Source organism: Myotis myotis, unplaced genomic scaffold, assembly GCF_014108235.1.
Source record: "Myotis myotis isolate mMyoMyo1 unplaced genomic scaffold, mMyoMyo1.p scaffold_m19_p_19, whole genome shotgun sequence".
Classification (NCBI taxonomy): domain Eukaryota; kingdom Metazoa; phylum Chordata; class Mammalia; order Chiroptera; family Vespertilionidae; genus Myotis; species Myotis myotis.
In genome coordinates, this window is record NW_023416323.1 from 7,282,376 (window position 1) to 7,302,516 (window position 20,141).

General features: G+C 50.3%; 1 protein-coding gene across 3 annotated transcripts; it reads left to right on the forward strand.

Moving 5' to 3' along the window:
- The first annotated feature begins 4,559 nt into the window (after positions 1 to 4,559).
- HNRNPL (heterogeneous nuclear ribonucleoprotein L) lies at positions 4,560 to 19,595 on the forward strand. 3 transcript variants are annotated; one of them, XM_036346888.1, is made up of 13 exons: positions 4,560 to 4,627; positions 8,740 to 8,858; positions 9,479 to 9,716; positions 9,844 to 9,929; positions 11,563 to 11,659; positions 11,744 to 11,816; positions 15,048 to 15,119; positions 15,231 to 15,511; positions 16,753 to 16,874; positions 17,150 to 17,351; positions 18,428 to 18,485; positions 18,586 to 18,681; positions 19,233 to 19,291. In XM_036346888.1, exons 3-13 carry the CDS (start codon positions 9,492 to 9,494, stop codon positions 19,289 to 19,291), a joined length of 1,371 nt encoding a protein of 456 aa, XP_036202781.1. In that variant the 5' UTR covers positions 4,560 to 4,627; positions 8,740 to 8,858; positions 9,479 to 9,491. The 3 variants fall into 3 exon arrangements, with proteins under 3 accessions (XP_036202781.1, XP_036202779.1, XP_036202778.1); XM_036346886.1 differs by lacking the exon at positions 4,560 to 4,627 and adding an exon at positions 6,689 to 6,952; XM_036346885.1 differs by lacking the exon at positions 4,560 to 4,627 and adding an exon at positions 6,689 to 6,952 and having other exon boundaries at positions 15,048 to 15,511; positions 19,233 to 19,595.
- Positions 19,596 to 20,141: the final 546 nt, after the last annotated feature.

Consider the following 20,141-nt stretch of genomic DNA (forward strand, 5'->3'; position numbering starts at 1 on the left):
CAGGTTCGATTCCGGTCAAGGGCATGTACCTTGGTTGCAGGCACATCCCCAGTAGGGGGTTTGCAGGAGGCAGCTGATCGATGTTTCTCTCTCGTCGATGTTTCTAACTCTCTATCCCTCTCCTCTCCTCCCTGTAAAAAAAATTAATAAAATATATTTTAAAAAAAAGAAAAAAAAAAAAAAGAATGAATTCTTGTTCAACATGTATGGATCTCAAAATAATTATGGTGAATGAAAAAAGGCAGACATGAAAATATATGCTTTATAATGTCATTCTAGATAATGAAAACTAACCTACAGTGACAGGAATCAGATCAGTGGTTATCTGGGGATATATGTGGAAGGACAAAGGATGGAGGCATGAGGCATGAGGTAACTTAGGGATGATGAATACATTCATTGTCGTATGGTCATTTTCTTGATTGTGGTGGTGGTTTCACAGGTTTATTCATAAGTAAAAATTCATCAACTTGTATCCTTTAAATATGTGTGGTTTCTTGTATCAGTTATACCTCAATGATGCTGGAGGGTGGGGAAAGTGTCACAACTGTTTAATGAAACTGAGTTTTCCTTTACTGTCTAGCTTTACTCAGTGGCCCCTGAGGGCATCTGAATTTTCAATCTGAGACCCAACAGACCATGAAGCTATTTCTGCTTGGAGCACTGAAGAGGCAAAAGAAAGGGAAGAAAGAAAAGGAAGGAAAAGAAGGGAGGGATGGAGGGAGGGAGGAAAAGAACGAGGGAAAGAGAGAAAGAAAAAAGAAAAGAAAAAAAGAAAAGAAGGGGGGAGAGGGAGGGAGGGAAGGAAAGAAAGCTGGCCTATTTCTGCTTTCAGGCTTGCCACATTTCTCTCCTGAGACCCTGAGCCCACAGGGAACCAACTTATTGAATAGGGGAAGGGAAAATTAGAATATGAATAGGGAAAAAGCAGCTCAACAGCTGGAGAACATGACTGGCTCCCCCAGTCACAGGTAGGAAGGTGGGGAGGGTGTGGAAGATGCAGACGGGTGGGTGTGGTGGAAGGTGGCTACGGTTCTCAGGAAAGGTCACTGCTGAGAGTGAGGATGAGGAAGGAGCTGCTGGAGGTTTGAGGAGGTCTGATATGTCATCTGGGAGAGTCAAGAGACCAGGGACACAGGTGGATTTGCTGGGCAGCATTGTGGTTCTCTAAGTCAGTGGGCATAAATTTAGTGAGACCAGTTAGCATGGGTGCATATTTTTCTCCATCACATTCCCCTGCAGAGATTCGCACATGCAATAGGCAGAGGATTGTGGTTTCGCTGGATGAGTAAAATGCAGAGGGGTGTGCACAGAGTGTGCATAAGAGGTGATTATAATAGTTGGTCAATGAATTTAATCTGGATGCACACTCTCCCTTTTTCTTTCCCTTCCTTCCCCCATAGGCATGCATCTCCTAAACTATAAGGGACCCCATGCAACCAGGGGAGCAATGGACAGCAGCAGCTCGTCCTAAGCTAACCCCCTGAACCTGTCTTCAAGGCCCACTTTTCTCTGACTCTCCAGTGAGGTGACAGCAGCCCCACCTTGGCTCACTTCTTTCCCATGACGTTTCTAGGGAGCCAAAGCAGCCCTGCCAAGTCTCTCTCCTGTTGCTTCTTCTATCCTAGTCTCTTCCTTGTTTCACTGTCCCCAGTTTTAATAAATGTACTGTCAAAATAAAAATAAAATGGAATTTAATCTGATGACAATGAGGAGTCTTAGGTATTATGGAAAGATTATAGAGCCAATGGAATTTTGGAGTTCAGCTTCTGAAAGGAATGAACTAGAAAGACAGGTAATAGGTGGAGGGCAAGATGCATGAAATTAAGGTTCTGAAGGGCCTGTGGTTATTGAGATAAGGTCTAGGTGTGACCATGGGAGGGAAGAGCCAGGGGGAGGACAGATCCCTGGAGGAGAGGCCAGGATTGTCTGAGGATTAAGCCTGGAAATGGAAATCGCCAAGAATGAGGACAGGAGCAGCATGAGGTCAGTGAGCTGGGAGCTAAATTCATGGAGAACTGAGGAGTAGGGACATTTTCAACTGATGACTAGATAAACAAAATTGGCATATCCATACAGTGGAATAATACTTGGCTGCAAAAAGTAATGAAGTGTCCAGCCAGCGTGGCTCAGTGGTTGAGCGTTGACCTATGAACTAGGAGGCCACGGTTCCATTCCCAGTCAGGGCATATGCCCAGGATGCAGGCTGGATCCCCAATGTGGGGCATACAGAAGGCAGCCAATCAATGATTCTCTCTCATTGATGTTTCTATCTCTTTCTCCCTCTCCCTTCTTCTCAGAAATCAATAAAAAAAAATTCTTAAAAAAATAAAAAAGGAATGAAGGTACATCCTTGTTTTATTTCAAGGGTGAACCTTGAAAACAATGCTAAGTAAAGGAATTCAGACACAACAGGTCAAATATTGTATTGATTCCACTTATATGTAATGACCAGAACAGGTAAATCCATAGAGACAGAAAGTAGGTTGCTAGGAGTTGAAGACAGGTGACTACAAATATGTATGGAGTTTCTTTGGGGGAGCGGGGGCAGGGAGTGATGCAAATGTTCTGAAATTAGACAATGGTGATGGTTGTACAACTTTGCGAATATACTAGACCAGTGGTCGGCAAACTCATTAGTCAACAGAGCCAAATATCAACAGTACAATGATTGAAATTTCTTTTGAGAGCCAAATTTTTTTAACTTAAACTATATCGGTAGGTACATTGTTATTAACTTAATTAGGGTACTCCTAAGGCTTAGGAAAAGCCACACTCAAGGGGCCAAAGAGCCGCATGTGGCTCGCGAGCCGCAGTTTGCCGACCACGGTACTAGACAGTCTGCTTTCAAAACAGATCCACAACCTGCTCATGTCAACCCCTCCATGGTCCCCACCCTGATTCCACCCACTTTCTTCTTCAGCCTGTTCCATTGAATAGGCCGCCTGATTTCCTGCTCCCACCCACAACCAGTGTTTCCCACAGACACATCCCTCCTGTGAACAGCTGAGCCCTATCAGGGCCGTTCCTTGCTCAGAATCCTTCTGTGGCACCACCTCAAAGTCTAAGTCCTCCCCATGGGCCATAGCCTCAGACTGCCCTTTCCCCCTTTCTCTGACATCATGGCTTACCATTTGCCCCTCATTCACTCGCTCCAGCCACAAAGGCCTCTACCAATTCCTGGAACACATCAGGCACATTTTCATCTCAGGACCTTTGCACTGGCTGTACTCTCCGCTTGGCATGCTCTTCCCTTACCCACATGGCTTCCTTTCTCCCCTCCTGCAGGTCTTTGCTAAAATGTCACCTTCTCAGTGAGGCTTCTCCTGAATACCCTTTTGGTCGTAGCCAACTTTTCCCATACACTCCTCATCCTCCTTCCCTGTTTTATTCTCTTTTTGCTGTTATTTTCTTCGTAGCAATTATTACCATAGATACAATTGTTTTACTTATGTTTTTTTCCTGGTATCTTGGTCACCATTTATCTCAGGTGCCCCAAACAGTGTTGGCTCAATAAACTTCTGTTCAGTGACCCAGGGTAGATCCGTAGGAGGATTAAACATATCCACTTCTGGCCCCCAAAGAGCCCAGATCCTAGTGAGGAGACAAGTTAAACAAATAACTCGAACTTGCACGTGCAATAAGAGCAAAGAGGGAGATAAACGGGGAGCCATGCTGTATGGGGGCTAACTAGGCTGGGGTGGTCAGGGGTGACGTTTGAGCTAAGCAAGGCCATCAGATGAGAAGCAGAGATCTGGCAGGGGAACAGCCAGTGCAAAGTGAGGAATGAGTTTGGGGCATTTCATGAACAGAGGAAAGCTAGGGCCTTCAAGGGTCCGCTTATGCCTCAGGGTATCTACTTGCTTTCAGAAGCCGCCTAGCTGTGGCGAGTTTTCCCCGGTCTGGGACTGTTTTACCTAATGTGTGAAATGGGGGTGTGTGTGGGCGTAAGCTTCGGGGTCCCCTCCATTCCGACTTCTCAGCACTCCTCGAGAACACTAAATGAGGCGGGGCTGTTACCTTCCTTCTATTGGACGAGGAAACAGGCCCAAAGGCGAAACCACTTTCTCAAGGCTACAAAGTGCGGGCCCTTAACCTCCACTGCCTATTGCAACGCCCCCCCCCCGCCCCCCCTCCAGCCGGAGCGGGCACTGCAGCGCAGTGGTTATGCATCTTGGGCATCAGACAAGCCCCGCTATGCCACTTGCAGCTGTGGGATTCTGGGCCAGTCGCTTCTGTCCCTTGAGCCCATTTCGCCATTTGTACAATATGCACCCCAACACTTACCTCAACTAACACAACCCTTGGCTAACTAGGAGGACTAAGGCACGCTTTCCAAACAACTGCGCGACTTTCTGTGAGGGGAAGGAGTGAAGGACTTGGGGAGCATTGGGGGAAAAGGGACGCGGAACCCGAACGGAGCGGCCCTACAGACTGCTTGTGCGTTTTCTTCCTTCAACCGCGGAGCAACTGTCGGCCTGGCCCCATCCAGCCCCCCCGCGCCCATTTCCCCGCCAGGCTGAAAAGAGGTCGTGGTCCCTTTAAGGCCCGTCCCTCCCTCTCCCAAAACTTCCCAGCGTCTGCGCTTTCCGATTCCGGACGGCCGGCCGGGCTCGCCGCCGAGCTGGTAGGGGCGAGGGGCGAGGGGCCCGGAGGGGTACGGGGGGACGGCTGGGAGGTGCCACCCGCCGCCAGGAGCCGCCGCCGGAACGCAAGGGGGTGGGGCGGAGGTCGGGGCACGGGACGCAACCGCCGCGGCCTCCCGGCCGCCTGCCGTGGACGCGCGGGCCGGCGAGCGGCTGGGAACGGCCGCGCAGAGGACGGTGCCGACGCGTCCCGTCCGCCCGCGCCGGCGCGAGGGGCGTCCGGGCTGGGCGCGGGGGCGGGGCGGGCGGGGTGGGGCGCTCCCCTCCCCCCACCGCTCTCCTCTGACGTCCGGACCTCGCGACCCCGCCTGCTGTGGGGCCCGCCCCGCCTCCACCGGACGCCGGGGTCACGTGTGGAAGACGCGGCGCCGCCCCTCACCTCGGCTCTGGGGGCCTTTTTGGATCTTCTCGGTGTGACTAGGAGCTGGTTTAGATCCCCAACGGCGCACCCCAGCTTTACCTCCCCAAAGCGGCAGCCCGCCAGGCCTGCCCCACGCTCTCAGTGCCAATGACCCCGTTTCAAACTTAGTTTCCACGAGGACACCTGTTCCGGGACACCCCCTTTCACGTGGGCGGAAAGGTTCCGGAGAGTGTTTGGTGGCGACCCCCGCATTTCCCTGCCTCGATCGTTTTCTAAGCCCCTCGCTGGCATCCCCCAACATTAGAGGCCTTCGGGCGGGATCCTGTGTCAGCCGCCGGCCCCCGTGTCGTGGGGCGTGGACTCGGCTTTCCCGGTGCCGGAGGAAGGCCGGCGCGCCGGAGGCTCTGACTCGCATACCGTATGGCTCCCGTTTGCAGGGCGCTAGCCCTGTGCCGGGGCTGCACCGGGCCGCCTGGCAGGCGGGCCAGCCCCTCTGAGGCTGAGGCTGAGGCAGGGACCACCGCGGCCTCGCCCCTACACGACCTCCGTGCCCATGGGAGAGAGTCACCTGACCATGAGGCCCTAGAGGGGCCTGGCAGTCCCGTGAGCACAGCCGGTGACCAAGGTCATCATGAGGGATGCGCCGGGGTTCTGGACTGGTGGGGGCGAGGAAAGCTTTTCAGGGAACGGACTGCACTGACAGGGCTTGTTCCCTAGTCTACCAGGAGGGTATGTTCCGGTGGCCCCGACTGCTCCTGCAGAGCCAGAGGTGCACGGCCGGTGCCTCCCAACTGGAAGGAGTCCCTGTGGTTGAATTTAGAAGTGGAGTGGTGAAACGACGCCAGCCAACTGGACAGGGTCCGAAAGGTTTCATACTGCCAGAAAGGGACACATTTGAGTTAAAAAAAAATCCTTCCGGCATTGAGAAGGTTTAAGGCGGAGAGGAATAGGAATAGTGACGGGGACAGAACTGCACTGGCAGTTTCCCCTCGGCCAGGTCTGGCCTTCCGGCGTGGCACGCAGCAGTCACTCAACACGGGGTACTCCAGGCCTTCGCTTCTCTCGAGGTCGCCTCGCTTCCGGAGGCACCCGAAAAGCGTATTCGCGCATGCGTTCGCATCTCTGATCATTTCCCGGACTCCCGGACTGGGCCCAAGAGCGTCTACCGGGTGGGCTCTCTTTTTTCACCCAATGGGATACCACCAATGGTCCTACCGCCTAGTGAGGGAGACACAGAGATGGGCATCTGCAGTAACCACTGGAGAGGCAAAAGGGAGGGACTTCCTTGTCTTTGCCAAGTGGCGCGGGAAGGTAGTCGTTGTGACTGGAAGACTAAGGGCTTCGGGTTTGATGGATTAGCAAAAGGCCAATGAAAGTGGGAAGGAGGTGGGGTTTTTCAGGAGCGTGGGGAAGCGGCGCCAGAACTCTGACCTATCAAATTGGAGCAGCCGGTCAGTGAAAAGACTGGCATAAAGCGCTCGCCTATAACGAGTGTCCCAAACAAATGAGGGCGGGCCCTCCTGCAGAAAGGAGTAGGCTTTGTCCAATAGGGGCTCAAGGTATGCGGAGGCTTTCTCCCCCCGCAGCGGGAACAGTGGCTCCCCCTATCGGGTGGGGGCGGCGGGTGACGGGCGTGTCCCTCCCCCAATGAGAGGCGGGGGGAGGCGGGTTCTGCGCCGCCATGTCGCGGAGGCTGCTGCCCCGGGCGGAGAAGCGGCGTCGGCGGCTGGAGCAGAGGCAGCAGCCGGAGGAGCAGCGGAGGCGACCGGGAGCGATGGTGAAGATGGCGGCGGCGGGCGGCGGAGGCGGCGGAGGCCGCTATTACGGCGGCGGCAGTGAGGGCGGCCGGGCCCCGAAGCGGCTCAAGACTGACAACGCCGGCGACCAGCACGGAGGCGGTGGCGGCGGTGGTGGAGGAGCCGGGGCGGCGGGCGGCGGCGGCGGGGTGAGACCAAGGCTCTAATCTCGGGGGTGGCCTGGGAGGGAGGGAAAATTTCCCACTTTGAGGGTATTTCTTGGGAAGGGGGGCTTCTGCGCACGCGCCCCTGCCCTCGCGCCGTTGACGGAGTGGGGGAGGAGCAGGCGTTGGGCAAACGGCGGGGTTTGCGCGAGGACAGGCGCTTGCGTGTGGGCGCTATTTAGAGTGGGGAGCTTGCGCTGCAGGCGGTGCAGTGCGCAGGCGCCGCGGGCTGGTGTGGGTTGGGGCGGGCACGCGGCCGGGACGCCTTTTTCCTCATTTTCTTTCCTGGCCCAATGCGCAGGCGCACTTCTCCCGCATTGGCCTCGTGGGCTGTTGGAGGTGGGGGGGCCACTGCGTGAGCGGGAACGGGTGGGCGGTGGCCTTGTCCGCGCCGGAGAGGAATTATGTCCGGTCACTATTTAGTCTTTATAGCTCCGTGGTTTGTCTTGAAGCGGAAGTCCATTTGAGGACAATTCCCCCAGAACAGATTATGTCCCCTATTTTGTGGGCGCTGAAAACCGGAAGAAAGGCCTTGTAAAAGGTCTTTTTCGCCGTTCGGGAGTTGAGCCAAGTTTTGGAGCCATCACGAGTTTGCTAATAATTTACAGGGATTAACGATGCGCAGAGGGGTTGATGAACCAAAATGTTAGCTGCAGTTGGGCATTTTGGAAAGGATTCAGCCTCTTTAGTCGCCTCTGAATAGACCACCAGTTGTTCTGGCTTAGAGCCCATTCCCTCCTCCCTCCAAGTTCATGAAGTCCTCTCCCAGTCAGCCATTTGCAGGTTTTCTCAGGACTCAGCTGCCATCTGTACTATGATTTATTAGCATTTTAATCTGTGCCAGACCTTGTTCCACCCATTTTAAAGGTATCTCAATTGAATTTTCAACACTTCTTTATGAGATAGGGGATGCTTTTACTATTTTTGACTTGCATAGATGAGGTAAATTCATATAACCAGTGAGGGAAGGGACTGAGTTTAGAATTTAGGACTGGAAATCCAAACCGCTGAACCTGGTAACGGTCAGGCATGTGTGTGCCTCCTGTTTGGTTCATTCCTGAAATAGAATCCAGTTCTACCTGGTTCTCAAAAGCTTCTGTCTGTGGAAATTTCTCTTCTTTCTCTAAGACATTACTCTTTTTCTATAGTCTGGCGTAGGTCGTGTTTCCCAATGCAGATTTTGGTTGGAAAGTGATTAAAGCTAAATGTAGTCAAGGCTGGCCTGGCTGCCACAGCTTCTGAGGCACATGCTCTTTTATCCTGACTAGACCTGGGGGTGAAAGTGGGAACAATGATGCTTGGCTGGACGACGGTTGCAGCTTAACTCTAGTGGGGACAAGGCAAAGAAGTTGGGCAGATGCAGAGATTGCCTGATGCAGACTGCAGCAGAGAATTGTGTCAGCCTTTCCTGCCGGTGGTGTCCACTTTCAAGCTACTCCTTTCCCCCATTTTTTTTTTGACCACTGGGAAGAGACAGGTTCTGGAAGGAATGTGTAAGATAAGCGATCTGCTTGGTCCTTCATTCTGCTTTCCTCAGAAGCTACAGCAAGAGGCTTTAGATAAGCAGCCATGCACTGAGGGCCTTTGCTCTGCTGGCCCAGAATCCTTTTGGGGTGATGGTTTAAATTGCTGTCCCTTGTTGTCTGACCTGTGTGTTTTTCCTGGGTGACACTCCGCTGTCTTATTTGACTGAATCCTCAACAGTGCAGAAGCTAGTGAGCCACTATCTTGTACAGCAGGAAATAAAGTCTTGCTTTTGCTTCTTTTCTCAGGAGAACTACGATGACCCACACAAAACCCCTGCCTCCCCAGTTGTCCACATCAGGGGCCTGATTGACGGTGTGGTGGAAGCTGACCTTGTGGAGGCCTTGCAGGAGTTTGGACCCATCAGGTACTCCACTCCGAGGCCAGGGTTGAGTGTACAGAGAAGTCAACTTTTTGGTGTCCTATGTATCACTGATTCCTGGTTGGAAGTGACTTGTCCAGTTTGGTCCAGGGTCCCTTGGCTAGGTCCTGGGGATCCTCTGCTCTTGAGGTTGGCCCTTGTGCTTTGGGTCAGGTTATGGCAAGTTCCATGCTCTTTTTCTTTCTCTACTTTGTAGCTTCTAATTAGCATTTTCTTATTCAGCAAGTATTTATTATTGAGTATGTGGTACATGCTCAGTAAATGTGGGAATAGAGCGCTGAGCAAAACTGTCCTGGACTCTTCTTAGATAGTTGCCCACACAGTGATCAGCACTATGATGGGGAAGCTCAGGAGTCTTCGGGAGATATTTGACTGAGTCAGGTGAGGAGGGGTCAGGAAGGAAAGCTTCCCAGAGGAGGTAATGCCAAAGCTACACCTCTGTGTGTGTTCTGCCACTTAGGATAAGAGGTGTTACAGTCAGGAAACCATGACAGGGTGCACAGGAGTTTGGAGGCCAGGGAGGAGTCAGTTCACAGGAAGTTGAACGTCATTCTCTTGTTCTTGTCTCATCCTGAGAATTTGAAATCTGTGTTTTCTCTTGTCAGCTATGTGGTGGTAATGCCTAAAAAAAGACAAGCGTTGGTGGAGTTTGAAGATGTGTTGGGGGCTTGCAACGCTGTGAACTATGCGGCCGACAACCAAATCTACATTGCTGGTCACCCAGCCTTTGTAAATTACTCCACCAGCCAGAAGATCTCCCGCCCAGGAGACTCTGATGATTCCCGAAGCGTCAACAGTGTGCTTCTCTTTACCATTCTTAACCCCATCTATTCCATTACCACGGTGCGTGCCAGTGGACATTCATTCCTTTATGCTCCTCTGTGAGATCTCCCTTCTTCCTTTTCTCTCTGTCCCCAAGCCAGACTGACCTGCCAGTGCCCCTTCATTTTGCTCCTCTTTTCTTTTACAGGATGTTCTTTACACTATTTGTAACCCTTGTGGCCCTGTCCAGAGAATTGTCATTTTCCGGAAGAATGGAGTCCAAGCCATGGTGGAATATCCTTTGCTAGGGAATAGGTGTTTCTTGGGTTGAGGGCTTAGAGCTGGGCAGGGTGCCATCCTTTAGTGTGTATCTACTAAATGCCTACCATGTGTCAGATGTTTTCATAAAGCCTACAGTCTGATGGGAGGGGCTGTCAATAAATAATCAGATGTATAAAAGTGCAGAATGTAAAGTGCTATGAGATACAAGGAGATGTGGAAAGTTCTCTGAGGTGGTGGTATTTTATTTTCATGGAGAAGTAGGAGCAAGGTGGAAGCACTGGCTTTATCAAAGATCCTCAGGGGAGCCCTAGCCTGATGGCTCAGTGGGTTGGAGTGTTGTTGCTGGTTCAATTCCCAGTCAGGGCACCTGCCTAGGTTGTGAGTTCCATCCCCAGTGGGGGCACAAATGGAAAGCAGCTAAACGATGCTTCTCACATTGATGTTCCTCTGCCCTCTTTCCCTCCAATCTCCTCCCCCCCCCAAAAAAAAAAAAATTAAAAAAACAACATTCAAGGGGGAGGAAGAAAGGGGCCCTAATATAAGGTGACAGGAGAAGATTTTTTTTTTTAAATATATTTTATTGATTTTTTACAGAGAGGAAGGGAGAGGGATAGAGAGCCAGAAACATCGATGAGAGAGAAACATTGATCAGCTGCCTTCTGCATACCCCCTGCTGGGGATGTGCCTGCAACCAAGGTACATGCCCTTGACCGGAATCGAACCTGGGACCCTTCAGTCCGCAGGCTGAAGCTCTATCCACCGAGCCAAACCGGCTAGGGCGACAGGAGAAGATTTGACTTTGAGTGGTGGGCCCATGAAACCCATACCTGAAATCGGATCATGTTGACCAATGTCACCCTAATTAATTTTTTGAAAAATACATTTTATTGATTTTTTACAGAGGAAGGGAGAGGGATAGAGAGTTAGAAACATAGATGAGAGAGAAACATCGATCTGCTGGCTCCTGCACACCTACTGCGGATTTGCCCACAACCAAGGTACATGCCCTTGACCGGAATTGAACCTGGGACCCTTCAGTCCGCAGGCCGACGCTCTATCCACTGAGCCAAACCGGTTAGGGCCCCAATTAATTTAATAAATGTTAAAACACATCCTTCAGTGAGGATTAAAAAAAAAAAATCCTCAGCTGGTCAGAAGCTTAGTGTTGGAGAAAGCAAATGACCTGACAACTGAAGAGTAGCAGACCTAGGGGAGGGTTCTCTGTGGGCATTAGGAGTTAGGGGATTTTCAGTAGTGGTGAAGCTTGGGTCAGGATGCAGTAGGAAGCCACGATGGACTTTCAGAGCAGGAACATAATCTGGTTGGTATTTTTCAGAGATTGTTTAGGCTTAGTCAAAGCACAAGGGAGAATTTGTGCTCAAGGAGCAGGTAGCTTGGCCTGGAGTGACAGGAGGTTGTTGCCACCTCTGGGCTGGTCGGGTGGGAGTGCAGATCGTGAAGAAACTCTCGCCAGTGACTATTCCCTAAGGGTAGCGTGCCAGCCCATCTACATTCAAGTGGCTGTGGCCGTGAACAGACCCTAGAACACCCATGCAATCTGGGTGCTACCTTGTCCCCCTCCATCTCTGGGACAGCTTCAAGCCCTCCAAAGAGCTGTGATGGGGCTTTCCTTAACTTAACTTACATTTGATTCTGTGCAGAGTGCCCAGCGGGCCAAGGCCTCACTCAATGGGGCTGATATATACTCTGGCTGTTGCACTCTGAAGATCGAATATGCAAAGGTAAGTCTAGGAAGTGACTGCTGCTTGTCAGCTTCCAGGTGAGCTGGGACCTGGCTGATATTAAGCTTTTTCTTGTCCCTACAGCCTACACGCTTGAACGTGTTCAAGAATGATCAAGATACTTGGGACTATACAAACCCCAACCTCAGTGGACAAGGTAATCCTGATGGCCACTTTGTTCTAAACACACCCCCTTGCCTTCATTTGACTAGTGCACTTCATAGACCTGGGTTCAGGGTTATGTAATGCCATTGGGCTCCCTGTGAACACGGGAGGGCTTTAGTGGGAGAGGGTGAATGAGGGCTCTCTGAATTCTAGCTGCTATTTGGGGCCTTTTGGAGCTGAGGGTACAGAATCAGGTAGAGGCTTGGATTGGGTGGGGAACGGGGCCTCACTGGGCATGGCGATGGCTTTAAAAACCAGAAGCAGCTCCCAAGTGGATTCTGCTGCTTCCCTTCTAGAAGCTTACTTAGGGCCACTGACTTGATTCTCACTGGGTCACAAATGGTCCTTGCTCTCCACTATTGAGAGGGTCTTCTTGGCGTGGAGGGGGAGGGGATGGCAGATTGGGGAGGTGATGAAGGCTCCTGGGCCCTTGCAGCAGAGCCTTTGAGCAAGTTGACCTTGTAGAGGTGAGGCCCTGGATTGAAGCAGAGTGGGCATGCCTTACCTTACTTGTAGAGGGGACTCAACTTCTCTGCAGGGTGCCCAAATGGACATCCCCTTCCTAGAATCTGTCAAGAATGGTTTGCCTTGGATAGGAGGGAGAGATGGAGGATTGCCTTTGAAAAGCAGCAGCACCGCCTCAACAAGACCGTCCATCTCTGTGTCTGTCTTGGTCTGATACATTGGACTAGGCCATGGGCTGAGGGAGGAGGCTGGTTGCTGACATCTCACAGGCCCTGGGAGGCCAGGCGCCCCCATTTCTAGCCAGGCCTGTCTTGCTCATCATTGAAGCTGGGAAGCAGTGGGTGGCGTGGGCTAGACTCTTCCCCAGGACCTTCACAATGGGTGCTGTGGGCCTGGCTGCTCCCTCCAGAGGTCAGAGACAAATTGGTGACCAAGTGAATGTACCAGAGCAGGCAATGGCATTACATGACTGCTAACAGAAACATGGCAACCAACCATTTCTTCTCCAAGGAACATAAGTAGAAGATGTGCAGACCGGCAGGGGCTAGTGGCAGGGGCTGGCTGTGCATTGGTTTTGATGCCTCTCAGTTTTGGCTGTCCCAAGGCTGGGGGTCAAAAACGAGAGCTGATGAGGTAACCTGGAGTGAGGGCGGTGCTTCGCCATCCCCTCGGGAACCATACTTCAGCGGCTCTGCCTCTGCACATTGCTCACCAACACACAGGGTAGAAACCACTAGCTCTTCCTGGAGAAAACAACATGCAGCCTCCACCACGTCCCCAGAAACAGCCGCAGAGTTGAGCTCACTACATCAAGAACACCACACCGCGCTCCAAGGAACAACTACAAGCACAGAGGCAGACAGAGACAGAGAAAGAGACGCAACATGGCAGCAGACATTGCTTTTCTATTAAACATTAAAAAAAAAAGGCCAAAATCCAAGCAAACTTGAACCCGAGAATGTACACAGAAGTAGGAAACACAGAGAACAGAGCTCTCAGCCAGCCAACGGCGCTCTTTTCGGAGAACGTTTCACAGACTGAAGTAGATTCCATGGGCCTCCAAGACAATAGGATCCTCTCTCCATTCCTCGCCATATGGGTTTTTTGTTTTTAAGTCCTTTGGTTTGGGGAGGGCCTTCTTTTTTTGTTCCGATTTTTTTTTTCTGCAGTCAACAGCTGCCAACATAATCTGCACCAACTGGAGATCAGAAACCAAAAAAAAAAAAATTTAACCACAACAGCAAAAAAATTAAAAAAAGCAAAACAGACAGCCAAACAGCTCACAGGTACACAGTTACCTGCTGGCGGGTAATCGGGCGTGCTCCCAAGGCCAAAAGTTCGGGCATAGTGGGGCCACTGGCACACTTCATAACCAGGAGACACGCACATGGAGCGCTACACAGCCAGAAGCACCGCACTGCAGCACACAATGTGAGGAGGTGACAACATGGAGGGACACTACCCACTTCATACACCTTTATTTTCCACTTTTCTGATATCTTCTGAGGACAGAACATCTGTGAGCCACTTTTGATTTAATCAAAACATTGACTGTTAAAACAATTCTTTAAAAAGTTGTAGCGGATGTATACTGTAACTTGTATTTATGACTGTAAAACCATGTGATGCAGGGTCGCAGTGTATGTTTGATGGGACGCCATCTTTCAGAACTGTGCTAACTCACTGTTGAAGCGTCCAATGGTAAGAGAAAATACAGATTTGTTTTTTGTGACAAATGGACATTGTACTCTGTACTTCTGCTGTAAGTAGTCTTATTCCATCTTTGTAATGACTGATTGTTGAAAACAAAATGAAGGCCGGGTGGCAGGAAAGGGCAGTGGTCTTGAGCCTTGGGTTTTGGAGTCAGCCAGATCTGGGTTCAAATCCCGGCTCAGCCACTAACTTGCTTTGTGACCTTGGGCCAAAATGTCTTAACTGCTCAGTTCAAAGTTAATCCTTACCTGTAAAATGGGATTAAAATAGAACCTACCTCATAGGGTTGTTGTGAGGAATTTAAGAAGCTGTGATATCTGTAAAGTGCTTAGCACAGTGTCTGCCACTCAAGCACTAAATTAATGGTAGCAATTAATGAACTACATCTGGAGTCGGGGATGGGTCTGCGCCATTGTCTGGGTCTGAGAATGTTGATGCCTTGTACATGATTGCTCATGAACTGATTCTGACTTGCTTGTCCTTTCCTCCAGTCCCTCCTCTGGTTGTACGTGACTAGGTGGGAGGGTGACAGACTGGCATTGAGAAAGAAGGGGCCTAGAGAGAGGGGTCTAGAGCTCCTAGAATCATGGGGTTTTAGGGTTGGTATCTTCTTTCTGCCCTTCCTGGGTTATTTTCCTGCTCTTAACCTCTCCCTTCATTGGGAGTTATTTTAGAAAGCTTTTCTTGGCCTCATGACCTATTAGCTTCCATAGTAACTGCAAGTTCCCCAGAGGACCCAAGAACTGGTCTTTTTCCCACCAGGACCAGAGCAGATGCCAGAGTGCCCAGAACCTCGCCTCATCCTTCAAAGAGAAAGGAAAGCCTAGTTGGTATGGGCTAAGGAGGCAAAGTGGGTTCCAGCCTTGGGCTTCATGCCCACCCTCAACCAGGCCAAAGGAGGGAGGCTCCAGCAGCCCTTGTGAGATACGGAGGGTTTGCAGCCAGGCTTGTAGGAGCTAAGGGACTTGGAGCTTAGCCTTTAGTTAGAAGGGAAAGAGCCACCCCTCTTATTGAACTAGGCTCTAACTGATTTCTCTGTCCACAGGTGACCCTGGCAGCAACCCTAACAAACGCCAGAGGCAGCCCCCTCTCCTGGGAGATCACCCCGCAGAATATGGTGAGGGCAGGGGGTTCCCCTCCGTGGACTCCCGTGGCTCATGTGCCCCTGCCCGACGCCCGCCACGCAAATTCTCACCCGCCCTCCCTCTCTTTCCTTCCCACCCCCCAGGAGGGCCCCACGGTGGGTACCACAGCCATTACCATGATGAGGGCTACGGTCCCCCCCCACCTCACTACGAAGGGAGAAGGATGGGCCCACCAGTGGGGGGTCACCGCCGGGGCCCAAGTCGCTACGGTCCCCAATATGGGCACCCCCCACCCCCTCCCCCACCACCCGAGTACGGCCCTCACGCCGAAAGCCCTGTGCTCATGGTCTATGGCTTGGATCAGTCTAAGATGAACTGTGACCGAGTCTTCAATGTCTTCTGCTTGTACGGCAATGTGGAGAAGGTGAGTTTCTGCAAAGTCTACTGCTTTCCTTGTAGACTTGGCAGGTCCCAGGGAGGCACTGAACCTCATGGTTTGCCCAGTCAGTGAAGCGGGAGAAAGAGCCAGAGCTCGCTTGGGTCAGAGCAAGCTGACTCAGAGAGGGTAACTTGCTTAATTGGGTGACCTGCTACAACAGGGTTTGTTCAGTCCTCACTGTGTATGGGTATTTTGGGTATTTTGTCTGTTCTTGAAATTTCAGTGTTAATAAGACTGGGAGTAACACACAAAAGTGCTAATACTTAACATTACCTGAATATTATGATATGTGAAATTTATCCATTGTGGCTTTTTTAAAAACTTTTTAAAATTTACTGGTTTGGGGTGGGGGGGAGACACATCAATTTGTTGTTCCACTTATTTATGCATTCATTGGTTGATTCTTATATGTGCCCTGCCTGGAGATCAAACCTGCAATCTGAGTGTATCAGGATGATGCTCTAACCAGCTGAGCTGCCTGGTTTACCCATTGTGAGGGTTCTCTCCAGATAATCTGCCAACACTGGGTCTTCTGCCTGTGGGATAGTTAACTGAGACTGATAGGTGACTGTCCCAGATCAGATGGTTTATTGCTTCTGTCGAACCCATCTGAAGGTTTTTTAGTTTATAGCCTCTCTTGGCCCATTAAAAACAGTAGCAGTTCATATGTGTTAAATTTTTCCTATACCAGGCACTTTTAAAAGTGCTTTACATGTTGTAACTTGTTTAACTTCACAAGCATCTTTAATGAGGTCAGTGGGGGAAATGAAGACAAGGGACTTGAATAACGTGCCTAGGTTAAGAGACCTTTTTGTGGAAGCAGGACTTGAGCTAGAGAGCCTGGCTTCAGAGCTGACACTACTGTTTTTCAGTGTTTTTTTTACTATAACACACAAATATTTTACATCAGGACCCACTTTCTGGATAAATGTGTCTATTTAACAAACATTTATGAGAATAGCTGCTTTGGTTTTTTACTATGCCTCCTGTTTTCTGTTGTTTCATTAAGTGATCCACTTATGGGTCATGTCCTACCCTGTCTAGGCTCTGCTGCCTGCCTTGGGCTGAGCACTTGTCGTGGGCCACGCATGCTTTTCGGTTTCTCTTGATTCCCATTTGTAAGTTAGGATGTGGAAGCAAGAGTTACTTCTAACTAACTTGGAAGGGGCAGGAGAGAGGTCCCGGACTGCTGGGCAGTGGTGATGACCATGGCTGCTCTCCCCAAGGTGAAATTCATGAAAAGTAAGCCGGGGGCTGCCATGGTGGAGATGGCTGATGGCTATGCTGTGGACCGAGCCATTACTCACCTCAACAACAACTTCATGTTTGGACAGAAGCTGAAAGTCTGGTAGGTGCCCAAATTCCTTGGGATAGAATGCTTTGGCAAGGGCCTGGGGAGAAAAGGGAAGGAAAATGGGGCATCCACTGCACAGGGCCCAGCAGTGGAGCACAGTGAGACAAAGGTGCTTATTCAGGCAGGAGTGAGGTGTGTTTCCAGATGCTTCTCTGAAGCAGTGGCACAGTGCCCCCTGAGGCACACAGCACTTGCTCAGACAGGAACAAGGCCACAGTGGAGGGCTTGGGGGACATTAGGTTTGACAAAGAGCTCCCCTTTCCCCCTAGTGTCTCTAAGCAACCTGCCATCATGCCTGGTCAGTCATATGGGCTGGAAGACGGGTCCTCCAGTTACAAAGACTTCAGTGAATCAAGGAACAATCGGTTCTCCACTCCGGAGCAGGCAGCCAAGAACCGCATCCAGCACCCTAGCAATGTGCTCCACTTCTTCAATGCCCCTCTGGAGGTGACAGAGGAGAACTTCTTTGAGGTGGGTGCCATGGAGTTGGTCCCTCACTACAGCCATCTGACTGGGCCATTCATTTTAGTCTTTCAACAAATACCTATTGTTTTCCTACTCTGCCAGGATGAGGGTTGAGTGCTGGGGAAAAGCACCAAACATCTAGCAACAGAGAAGTTTGCCAGGCTCTTAACATTTTTGGCAAGCTAGGATAGCTATACCTTTGCTGGGAAAGTATCTGTGTGTGTTGGAGTTGTGATCAGAGTCCAATCTCAAAACATCCCCTTTGTCAGGCAGGCCCGCAGGTGCCTAGATAACATCTGAAGGGAGGGTCCTGTTAAGGGCGAGGTCAGAGGGAACTAGGGCAGGAAGGCTGATGGGCAGAATTGGACTTTGGTCCTTGTATTCAGTTCATCAAATATTTACCTAGTGCCACCTCCCTCAAATAGCAGCTGAAGATGAGAATTTGGGGGCAGGGAATCACGGGACACCATAGATCAGGGGTGGGCAAACTTTTTGACTCGAGGGCCACAATGGGTTCTTAAATTGGACCGGAGGGCCGGAACAAAAGCATGGATGGAGTGTTTGTGTGAACTAATATAAATTCAAAGTAAACATCATTACGTAAAAGGGTACGGTCTTGTTTTGTTTTGTTTTGTTTTTTGTTTTTTTGTTTTTGTTTTTGTTTTATTCATTTCAAACGGGCCCGCGGACCGTAGTTTGCCCACGGCTGCCATAGAGTGTGTGATGAAAGCTTAGAAACTTGTCTCCAGAAAAATCTCAAGCACTGGGTCATGCAGGGCAGGGTCCGCTTAATTCTGCCATGTGGCATTGCTTGTGTTTCTGCATCTATTTTCTATTTTTGTTTTCCTATATATATTTTTATTGATTACAGAGAGGAAGGGAGGGGTGGGGGGGAGAGGGAGATCAATGATGAGAGAGAATCACTGGTCGGCTGCTCCTGCATGGTCCCTACTGGGGATTGAGCCCACAACCTGGGCATGTGCCCTTGACTGGAATTGAACCTGGGACCCTTCAGTCCTCACCAATGCTCTACCACTGAGCCAAACCAGCTAGGGCATCTGCTTCTATTCTTTGTCTTGCAGATTTGTGATGAGCTGGGAGTGAAGCGGCCATCTTCTGTGAAAGTATTCTCAGGCAAAAGTGAGTAAACTGCCTTGTCTTCTCCCTCATTCCTTGGTTGTAGATGAGCAGCTCCCTAGTTTGTGCTTGGGTTAGCCTAAAACCTTTGCTTTCTGATCAGGTGAACGCAGCTCCTCCGGGCTGCTGGAATGGGAATCCAAGAGTGATGCCCTGGAGACTTTGGGCTTCCTGAACCATTACCAGATGAAAAACCCAAGTGAGTATCTGTATCCTGCAGTCATCCCCCTTATGGCCTAATGGGTTGGCTGGCTTCAGGTCAGCGCTGTCCTTCCTGCTATCACAATAGAGCCCCAGAAATTTCCACATTGTCACTGACACAGATGAGCGGGACCTGATCTCCAAGAGAGCAGCCTGGTGTTCCCTATAGGAGAGCCATATCAGTAATGCCCAGCCATGTCAGTCACAGGGGCTGGCTAAGCTAGTATCCAGGAAAGGGGCTATATTAGCCAGCAGGTAAAATTTGCCCATCCAGTTCCTGGGGGCAGGCCTATTGCTCTGAGCAGCAACAGAGCTAGGAATGGGATTGGGATATTCTCCATGGTAGTGAAGGAAGGGAAGGAGAAATGCCTTGTGTTTTGGGCTTGTTTTTAAGCCTCACATTGGGCAGTGACCATTAGGCCCCACAATTGAACTGCAGAAAAAGATGTGTTTAAATGAGGAGAATTGTGGGGTGGGGGGAGGCTTGAAGAGGGGGTGGGTGGTGCCTCCAGAGATGGACTCAGCCAGACCCTCTTTTCTTCTTTGCAGATGGTCCGTACCCTTATACCCTGAAATTGTGTTTCTCCACTGCTCAGCACGCCTCGTAATTAGGTGCCGAGGAAGAGTCCTATCTGAGCAGGAAATAATTTCTTTCGTTTTTTTGTTTTTTTGTTTTTGTTTTTTTCCCCACAAAAGTTCCTATATTCCTTTTATCTCTTTTTTTTAAAATGCTAGGTTAGAGGCTTAACCATAATGGAAACGATGGAAGGGGAGGGGAAGGGAATTGATATCTCCCAAGATTAACCTTCACTTTTAAGAAATTATTGTACATGTGATTTTTTTCCCCCGTTCATACATTCGTGCTGCCTATGTACTCTTGGCACATTTCAATAAAATTGTTTGGAAAATTAACAGTGCTTTCTGGGACTCAGGGTTGTGTCTGCTTCCCTCCCACTTGGTCTTCTGAAGAGGGGCAGGCAGGCCAGGACACAGCTGCAAGCTGTGGGGAGCTGCAGGCCCAGCCCTGGGAGGAGCAGGGTGAGCCAGGGCTGTAGACCAGTAAAAATACTAGCAATTAGGGAGTCTTGAGAAAAGGCTGGAAGACCTGGTGGCGCATAATTCCTGTGTTCTGCCTAAGCAAGCTCATTCTAGTTAGGAGAATCATTTAAAAAGTACAGTATTTTTCCATGTATAAGACTTTTTTTTTCTCCTAAAATCATTAGACTGAAAATTGAGGGGTGTCAAGGAGGGCAGGAGGGAGCCGTGTGGGTACGTAACTGCCCATACTTTGTCAAACAGGCTTCCTCCAATCACAGCCTTATTGTTACTGGTCAACTGGTGCCATAATTGGAGGTGTAGTGCGTAGATGCAACAGGGACCAGAGCATTCTGAGCCCATAAAGATGTTAAAAAATAGATAAATACCAGTAAGCGATTGTCTTACTCTGCAAAATTCAAA

Excerpts from the sequence above, each read along its gene's own strand:
- HNRNPL (XM_036346885.1), top strand. The coding sequence starts at position 6,689 with ATGTCGCGGAGGCTGCTGCCCCGGGCGGAGAAGCGGCGTCGGCGGCTG. Across the intron at positions 6,953-8,739 it reads CGGCGGGCGGCGGCGGCGGG|GAGAACTACGATGACCCACA; the intron begins GTGAGACCAAGG and ends TTCTTTTCTCAG. Across the intron at positions 11,660-11,743 it reads TGAAGATCGAATATGCAAAG|CCTACACGCTTGAACGTGTT; the intron begins GTAAGTCTAGGA and ends TTGTCCCTACAG.